We start from the raw sequence: 10252 nt of genomic DNA on the forward strand, positions 1-10252 counted from the left end.
TTCATCTAAACATCATACTTCTAAGAAGGCTACAAAGAAACCCAGTTCCTCTTCTTCTCCGCCAAGGCGTGTCCCATCTACAGCACCACCTGGCGGAAATCGCCCTCGGCCGTCTTCCGTGTCGCCGAGGCGCACTGCTGGTGGCCGGTCAACCGGCCGATCGCTGGTGGCAGGAGCTGCTCCTGACCAACCTATGGATCAGGATCTTCTGCCTTCGGCTGAATGCCATTCCATGCTGTCGGTCGCTAGCTCCGAGCAGTCTTTGAGTTGACAGCAACTTTGGTCACATTCCTCCATTTTCTGTTCACCCCATGTTCATTATCCACTGGAATATGCGCGGCATTCGAGCCAATAGGGATGAATTGTCGATCCTCTTACGATCCTACTCGCCGGTCATCTTCTGTCTTCAGGAAACAAAGCTGCGTCCCCATGACCGCTTTGTTCTCCCTCACTTTCAGTCCGTCCGATATGATCTCCTCTCTGTTGAAGGCACTCCAGCCCATGGAGGACTCATGATTCTTCTCCATGATACTCTCCATTATCACCCAATCCCCTTAAACACTTCCTTCCAAGCTGTCGCCGTCCGTCTTTCCCTTTCCGGATACACGTTCTCTCTTTGTACTGTATACATTCCATCGTCCACACCAATGGCACGAGCTGATCTCCTTCATCTTCTTGGTCAGCTTCCACCCCCCTATTTGCTGGTTGGGGACTTCAATGCCCACCACCCGCTTTGGGGATCTCCACATCCTTGTCCACGTGTCTCACTATTGCTAGACGTCTCCCACCAAACGGATCTAGTTTGCCTCAACACTGGGGTCCCTACATTTTTGTCTGCCTCCACGACACATTTATCTCATTTGGACCTTGCGGTCGGTACTGTTCCGTTGGCTCGGCGCTTCGAATGGTTCGCCCTTGATGATACACACTCGAGTGATCACTTTCCATGTGTCCTTAGACTGCAGCCTCAACTGCCATATATGCGTCCGAGACGCTGGAAGTTTGCCCAGGCCGACTGGACACTTTTTTCGTCTCTAGCGACAATCGATGCCCGTCACTTTCCCAGCGTTGACGATGAGGTCACACACGTTACCGACGTTATTCTTACAGCTGCGGAACGTTCAATACCACGCACCTCCGAATTGCCCCGGCGCCCCCCAGTTCCTTGGTGGAACGAGGCATGCCGTGACGCACTACGTGAGCGGCGACGTGCTCTTCGCATTTTCCGTCACCATCCTACTTTGGCCAACTGTATCCGCTATAAGCAGTTCCGTGCGCGATGCCGTCGCGTCATCCGCGATAGCAAGAAGGCAAGCTGGAAATTCTTTATTAGCTCATTTAACACCTTCACTCCCTCCTCGGAAGTTTGGAGTCGGCTTCGACGGTTCTCAGGCGCGCCTAGTTTCTCCCCGGTCTCTGGGCTCACTGTCGCGCATGATTCATTCGTGGACCCCGTCGCAATTTCTAACTCGTTGGGTCAGCACTTTGCTGAGATTTCGAGCTCTTCCAATTACCCGCCAGCGTTTCTCCCGAAGAAACGTGCAGCGGAAGTGCGACCTCTTGCTTTCTCCTCTTAAAATCGCGAAAGCTATAATTCTGTTTCCTCCATGCGGGAACTCCAACATGCACTCTCTTCTTCTCGCTCCTCCGCCCCAGGACCGGATGGTATCCACGTCCAAATGTTGCTGCATTTATCAACCCATAGTCTGCATTACCTCCGTCGCCTTTATAATCGAATTTGGACCGACAGTACTTTTCCCAGACGATGGCGGGAAGCTATCGTCGTTCCCGTTCCGAAACCTGGAAAGGACAAACATCTCCCCTCTAGCTATCGCCCCATTTCTCTCACGAGTAGTGTCTGTAAGGTTTTGGAGCGTATGGTGAATTACCGTCTAGCGTGGTGGCTGGAGTCCCGCAGTCTTTTAACACCTGCCCAATGCGGATTCCGAAAGCATCGTTGTGCCGTTGACCATCTTGTTGCTCTCTCCACTTATATCATGAATAATTTTCTCCGGAAACACCAAACAGTAGCAATATTTTTTGATCTGAAGAGAGCATACGATACCTGTTGGAGGACAGGTATCCTCCGCACACTGTTCTCTTGGGGCTTTCGAGGTCGGCTGCCCTTTTTTCTTCGCAAATTTATGGCAGAGCGCACATTTAGGGTGCGGGTGAACACTACTCTCTCCCGTACTTTCTCCCAAGAAAACGGGGTACCCCAGGGCTCCGTGCTGAGTGTTGTTCTGTTTGCCATTGCCATCAATCCAATTATGGATTGTCTCCTTCCTGATGTCTCGGGCTCCCTCTTCGTGGACGATTTTGCGATCTACTACAGCTCTCAACGGACCAGCCTTCTTGAACGACGTCTTCGAGGATGTCTCGATCGCCTCCACTCTTGGAGCATCGAAACCGGCTTCCGTTTTTCTCCCAGTAAGACCGTTTGTGTTAATTTTTGGCGACGTAAGGAGTTTCTTCCACCCTCCTTACATCTAGGACCTGTCAACCTTCCGTTTTCGGACGTCGGACGTCTTGGGTCTTCTGTTTGACAGAAAACTATGATGGTCCTCCCACATTTCGTATCTTTCGGCTCGCTGTCTGCGATCCCTCAACACCCTCCGTGTCCTGAATGGTACCTCCTGGGGAGCGGACCGAGTGGTCCTTCTCCGCCTCTATCGCGCCTTAGTGCGCTCGAAATTGGACTATGGAAGCATAGTCTACTCCTCTGCTCGGCCGTCTATTCTTCGGCGTCTCGACTCTATCCACCACCGTGGATTACGTTTAGTGTCTGGAGCTTTTTACACCAGCCCTGTGGAAAGCCTTTATGCTGAGACTGCTGACCCTCCGCTGTCCAATCGGCGAGCAGTCCTTCTGAGCCGTTATGCCAGCCATCTGTCTTCCATGCCTGCTAATCCAACCCATGACATATTTTTCGACGCCTCCTTTGATGTAGGGTACGCAGGCCGCCCCTCCTCCCTATTACCACCGGGAGTCCGCTTCCGTCGACTGCTCCATTCTCTTTCCTTCCGCTTTCCTAAAACCTTCTTTACAACTTGGGGTACAGCACCGCCTTGGCTCCGTCCCCGGATCTGCCTGCTCCGTGACCTTTGTCGATTTCCCAAAGATGGTACCCCTTCACTTGTTTATCGTCGGGCATTTGCTGCTCTATGTGCACAAATGACGGTAGCCACATTTATTTACACCGATGGCTCGAAAACATCGTTAGGTGTAGGGAGTGCCTATGTTGTTGGCGATACCCCAAATCACTTTCGGCTTCCCGACCAGTGTTCGGTCTATACTGCGGAGCTTTCCCCTGTTCTCCGGGCTGTCCACTACAACCGCCGCCATCAGCGGATACAGTACGTTATCTGCTCCGATTCACTCAGCTCTTTCCTCAGTCTCCAAGCTCTTTACCCTGTGCACCCTCTGGTCCACCGGATTCAGGACTGTCTGCGCTTGCTCCACCTGGGGGGCGTCTCGGTGGCGTTCCTCTGGCTCCCGGGACACGTTGGTATCTGCGGAAATGAGGCGGCCGATATTGCAGCCAAGGCTGCAGTCTCTCTTCTTCGGCCAGCTATTCCATCGATTCCCGTCGCCGATCTACGGCGCGTTTTATGTCGTCGTGTTGTTCATTTATGGCACGCGCACTGGTCGACACTTCCCCAAAATAAATTGTGGGACGTGAAAACTATTCCTTGTACTTGGACCTCTTCCTCCCGAACGCGTCGTCGGGAGGAGGTAATTTTAACTAGACTCCGGATAGGGCATTGTCTTTTTAGCCATAGACATCTTTTAAGCGGCGATCCTCCCCCACTCTGTCCCCACTGCTCTCAGTTGTGGACGGTAAGACACCTATTTTACTCCGTTACGCGCCCGTCTACAGCTGTCGCCTGATATATCGTCAATTTTAGCAGATGACACGCGATCGGCCGATCGCGTTCTAGAGTTCATTCGTGCCAGTGAAATGTCGTCAGTCATTTGAAGTTTTTTTTGGGACAACCAACCCCCTTCTGTAGTGAATTTTTAAGCCTTCCTTCTGCTTTTAGTTTCTCCAATTTTATGACCTTCGTTCCCATTGCTGCTAGTTTCCGTTTTCGTTTTTTTTACTGTTTCCTAAGTCATAGACCGGGCGCTAATGACCTTAGCAGTTTTGCGCCCTAAAACCATAACAAAAAAAAACACCTATATAAGACATCAATGGTTTGGCGCAGTTGTTATATCGCCTACTGCTGCTACAAAAAAAATGATTCAAATGGCTCTGAGCACTATGCGACAACTTCTGAGGTCATCAGTCCCCTGGAACTTAGAACTAATTAAACCTAACTAACTTAAGGACATCACACACATCCATGCCCGAGGCAGGATTCCAACCTGTGACCGTAGCGGTCGCCCGGCTCCAGACTGTAGCGCCTAGAACCGCACGGCCACTTCGGCCGGCACTGCTGCTACAGTGGCAGGTTATAAAGATATAAGTGAGTTTGAACGTTGTGTTATAGTCGGGCACGAGTGATAGGACACAACATCTCCGAGGTAGCGATGAAGTGGGGATTTTCCCGTACGATCATTTTACATCGCTGCGACCAAAAAAGGTCCTGCAAGAACGGGACGAATGACGACTAAAGACGTTCAGAGTGACAGAAGTGCAACCCTTCCGCAAATTGCTGCAGATTTTAATGCTGGGCCATCAACAAGTGGCAGCGTGGGAACCATTCAACGAAACGACATCGATATGGGCTTCCGGAGATGAAGGCCCACTCGTGTTCCCTTGATGAACGCATAACACAAAGCTTTCGCCTCGCCTGGGCTCATCAACACCGACATTGGACTGTTGATGACTGCTTGGTTGGACGAGTCTCGTTTCAAATTGTACCGATCGGATAGACGTGTACGGGCATGGAGACAACCTCATGAGTCCATGTACTCTGCCTGTCAGCAGGGGACTGTTGAAGCTGGTGGCAGCTCTGTAATGATGTGGGGCGTGTGCAGTTGAAGTGATATGGGACCCCTGATAAGTGTAGACATGACTCTGACAGGTGACACGTATGTCAGCATCCTACCTGATCACCTGCACCAATTCATGTCCATTGCGCATTCAGACGGACTTGGGCAATTCCATTAGGACAATGTGACACCCCATACCTCCAGAATTGCTACAGAGTGGCTGCTGGAACACTTTTCTGAGCTTAAACACTTCCGTTGGCCATCAGACTCCCCAGACATGAACATTATTCAGCATATCGGGGATGCCTTACAACGTGCTGCTCTCCACCGCCTCGTATTCTTACGGATTTATGGACAGCCCTGCAGGATTCATGGTGTTAGTTACTTCCAACACCACTTCAGACAATATTCGAGTCCATGTCACGTCGTTTTGTGGCACTTCTGCCTGCTCGTGGGGCCCTGTACGACATTAGGCAGTTGTACCGGTTTCTTTGGCTCTTCAGTGCATATCGTGCATGCCAAAATGGCGCTATCCAAACCTGGCGCTGAGGCCAATGTTGTGCATCACTGGTTATAGATGACAGGGGTGGAACAGCGTTCAGCAACTGTCCTCCCAGAGGAACCCAGGGGCTGGCAAATGTGTCTCTACAATGACCGTTCAGCGAACATTGCTGTGTATTGGCCTCAACGGCCGTAGAAGAATTATGGGCAAATTTTAAACATTGTAAATCACGCAGTGGAGAAGTATGTGCCGAAAAAGTGGGTTACGAACAGAAAAGACCCACCGTGGTTTAACAGCGCAGTTCGGAGAACGCTCAGGAAGCAAAGACAGGTGCACTCGCGGTACAAGAAAAATCGGGAGAATGAGGACAGGCAAAAGTTAGAGATTCGTGCTGCTGTAAAAAGAGCGATGCGCGAAGCATACAACCACTACCACCGTCATACCTTAGCAAAAGATCTTGCTGAAAACCCAGGGAAATTCTGGTCTTACGTAAAATCGGTAGGCGGGTCGAAGGCTTCCATCCAGTCACTCACTAATCAGACAGCAAAACGAAAGCTGAAATTTTAAATTTAGCATTTGAGAAATCTTTCACGCAAGAGGATCGTACAACATACCGCCGTTTGAGTCTCGTAGAGATTCCCGTACGGAGGACATAGTGATAGACATCCCTGGAGTTGTGAAGCAGCTGAATGGGTTGAAAATAAATAAATCGCCAGGTCCTGATGGGATTCCAATTCGGTTACTGCTGCATTGGCTCCTTACTTAGCTTGCATTTATCGCGATTCTCTTGCCCAACGTAAAGTGCCGAGCGACTGAAAAAAAGCGACGTTGACGCCCGTATATAAGAAGGGTAGAAGGACGGATCCTCAAAATTAGAGACCAATATTATCCTTAACATCGGTTTGTTTCAGGATTCTCGGACATATTCTCAGTTCGAATATAATGAGTTTTCTTGAGACAGAGAAGTTGCTGTCCACGCATCAGCACGGCTTTAGAAAGCATCGCTCCTGCGAAACGCAACTCGCACTTTTTTCACACGATACCTTCCGAACCATGGATGAAGGGTATCAGACGGATGCCATATTCCTGGACTTCCGGAAAGCGTTTGACTCGGTGCCCCACTGCAGACCCCTAACTAAGGTACGAGCATATGGGATTGGTTGGAAAGTATGTGAGTGGCTCGAAGACTTTTTAAGTAATAGAACCCAGTACGTTGTACTCGACAGTGAGTGTTCATCGGAGGTGAGGGTATCATCTGGAGTGCCCCAGGGAAGTGTGGTAGGTCCGCTGTTGTTTTCTATCTACATAAACGATCTTTTGGATAGGGTAGATAGCAATGTGCGGCTGTTTGCTGATGATGCTGTGGTACACGGGAAGGTGTCGTCGTTGAATGACTGTAGGAGGATACAAGATGACTTGGACAGGATTTGTGATTGGTGTAAAGAGTGGCAGCTAACTCTAAATATAGACAAATGTAAATTAATGCAGATGAACAGAAAAAAGAATCCTGTAATGTTTGAATACTCCATTAGTAGTGTAGCGCTTGACACAGTCACATCGATTAAATATTTTGGCGTAACATTGCAGAGCGATATGAAGTGGGACAAGCATGTAATGGCAGTTGTGGGGAAGGCGGATAGTCGTCTTGCGTTCATTCGTAGAATTTTGGGAAGATGTGCTTCATCTGTAAAGGAGACCGCTTATAAAAGTGTAATACGATCTATTCTTCAGTACTGCTCGAGCGTTTAGTATCCCTATCAGGTCGGATTGATGGAGGACATAGAAGCAATTCAGAGGCGGGCTGCTAGATTTGTTACTGGTAAGTTTGATCATCAGGCGAGTGTTACGGAAATGCTTCACGAACTCGGGTGGGAGTCTCTAGAGGAAAGAAGGCGTTCTTTTCGCGAATCGCTACAGAGAAAATTTAGAGAACCAGCATCTGAGGCTGACTGCAGAACAATTTTACTGCCGCAAACATATATTTCACGAAAAGACCACAAAGATATGGTAAGAGAGATTAGAGCTCGTACAAAGGCATAAAGGCAGTCATTTCTCCCTCGTTCTGTTTGGGAGTGGAACAGGGAGAGAACATGCTAGTTGTGGTACGAGGTACCCTCCGCCACGCACCGTATGGTGGATTGGGGAGTATGTATGTAGATGTAGAGCAGCAGGCCCCTGGTCGATGCACCCACGCTGACTGCCGTTCATCGGTGACCTCAACTGCACGACCACTGAGTGAAGACGTGTGGCCTTTTCAGCTGAATCACGCACTATGCTCCATCGGCGTGAAACGTCGGAAACCTAACACCCTGTAACAGTCATCAGAGGTATCCAGGCTGTCCGAGAGAGGGTTATGGGGGAATGTTTTCATGGCAACCCCTAGATGATTTCGTCATTCTGGAAGACACAATGGATCAACGCAAATGTGCACCTATTCCCCCATGCCTTTCCTTTCCCACAGCACAGTGTCGCACAGCTCTCGGCGTACGTGCTTGAGTACCAGGACGAGTTGACCGTACTCTCTTGGCAGCTAAACTTGTCGGATTTCATCCAAGTCGAGAATCTGTGGGACCACCTGCATCAGGCTGTTCGCGCCACGGATCCTGATTCGAGAAAGCCAGCGCAGTTGGGCACGGCACTGAAGTCGGCGTGGCTGCACATCCCTGTTGGTATCTTCCAGAAGCTCACAGACTGTCTTCCTGCATGTCTGCGCTCCAAACGTTAATCAGACGTTTGAAACAGGTGGTCACAGTGATGTGTCTGGACTGTGTAATACAGCTAGTGATTTTAATGTCAGAGCATTCCTGTTACTGTTTTGTTCCATTTCTGTACTGGTTGGGACCTAGGTCTCACTGTGAAATAGTAATTTTGTGATTAATGTGCACTGATTCCTTAAATCAGTAATCTGTATACATGAAAAGCTCATTTCTTAACGGATGCAATGCAAGCATTAATTTTAATGTCAGAGCATTCCTGTAACTGTTTTGTTCCATTTCTGTATTGGTTGGGACGTAGGTCTCACTGTGAAACAGTAATTACGTGATTAATGTGCACTGAATCCTTAAATCAGCAATTTGTATACATGAAATGCTCATTTCTTAACGAATGGAATGCATGCATTAACAGTTCTTGTACACGAATGCGGTGCATTCTGTAGATCTTGCTAAGTTGACGACTATTTTATTTTTCCAGACGCAGCCGCCGGCACCAGCGCTGACTGGGCGAAAGCCGTGGGGGGTGTGGCACTATCGTACACACTGGAGCTTCCAGGGGGCGGCGACGCCGGCTTCGACCCCCCCACGTCCGACATCATTGGCATCGTGACGCCCTTGTTCGAAGCGGTCCGAGCTTTTGGTCAGTACGTCGCTGACAACTTCGGGAGGAGCAGGCTGAGTGGTTGACTGAACAGCTCCGTGTGGTGCAGGTGTTCTCCCCAACAAGTTGCACAAAAATTTGCCAATCAATTTAATAAATATGTGTGATATTAAAAAACGAGCAACCTACATGCATTTTCATTGAATGCCCTTTGATTCTCCTACTGCTGTATACCAAAAAGTAGCTGTGACTAAAATAGCTTAATAAAAGTATTAATTTGGAAGCTGAACCCTTGCACAGTCGCAAACATTACACACACGTCGGTGACGAAACAAAAACATTATTGTACTGTGGTTTACGGATTGGACGTAATTTACAGCCAACTCCTTCACGATGTTCGCAAACCTGCAGTTACATATGACTCTGAGCACTATGGGACTTAACTTCTGAGGTCATCAGTCCCCTAGAACTTAGAATTACTTAAAAGTAACTAACCTAAGGACATCACACACACCCATGCCCGAGGCAGGATTCGAACCTGCGACCGTAGAGGTCGCGCGGTTCTAGACTGGAGCGCCTAGAACCGCTCGGCCACTCCGGTCGGCTGCAGTTATAAAAATACCGTTAGTAAGAATATACCCCTTTATCTGTGTGGTACATCAACAAATGAAATAACACATTCTCAAGCAAAACTGTTATAACAAAAATAATTTTATCTTTCCTTTATTTCATTTTCTTTTTCTTTGAGTTCAAAATTACTAGATTTCTCGGTTTGTAAACAAAAACCCGTCTCTGTGCAATCACGTACTGGACCACAGTGCGCTCATTGTTTTTTAATAACAGAATGAAGGCAATAAAAAGTGCACAGTGTCAATTAAAACATTTAGTTCACTGAAAAGTGAAACGAAAAACTGTGTTTCTGAGCAAGCCGGGACTACACAGACCCACATTTAGAAATATATCCTCCATATATAAATTCACAAAAGTTCTCATTCTTCTGAACTTAGAATATTCATCATTTCACTGTGTAGTTTTACTGATATCCATTAAGCAGATCCTTACAGGCAAACACTCAATACATGTTCTCACACACACTGCCATGTTTTTACCCCTATCCAGCCTTACATCAATAAGTGTTGAGCCAGTTACATTTCATTGCTGCATTCCCAAAAAGTGTTGTCCACTTGATACCATTTTAATGATATTTACAACACATACACTTCAATTCATTTAATATATTTTACAACACATTTTCCTTTCTCAATAAAACGAACATTAACTCAGATACATTATTTACTCATATATTTTTGGTTCGGTGAACTGGATCCCTTTAAATTCTAGTCTGGACTGAACTACTGAAATCAGCTGTTGTCCACACACCGAATTGTGTAGGACCGTGGCGTAAGTACACATCGTATCCCGTCTCCATTATCAGCCTTCAGAGTGCGCTTCTCTCCTATGTGTGGTCCCATGTCATCAAACATGAAACAAAAATGA

The 10252-nt window shown here is 48.0% G+C and overlaps 1 protein-coding gene across 1 annotated transcript in view; it reads left to right on the plus strand.

The window, feature by feature from the left end:
- LOC126188786 (carboxypeptidase B-like) overlaps nucleotides 1-8841 on the plus strand; it is a 180101-nt gene extending 171260 nt beyond the window's left edge. Inside the window, exon 8 of the mRNA XM_049930399.1 lies at nucleotides 8633-8841. Within this exon, the coding sequence (XP_049786356.1) occupies nucleotides 8633-8841 (209 nt within the window). The remainder of the gene's footprint in view (nucleotides 1-8632) is intronic.
- Nucleotides 8842-10252: the final 1411 nt, after the last annotated feature.

Source organism: Schistocerca cancellata, chromosome 5 (assembly GCF_023864275.1).
Source record: "Schistocerca cancellata isolate TAMUIC-IGC-003103 chromosome 5, iqSchCanc2.1, whole genome shotgun sequence".
Lineage (NCBI taxonomy): Eukaryota > Metazoa > Arthropoda > Insecta > Orthoptera > Acrididae > Schistocerca > Schistocerca cancellata.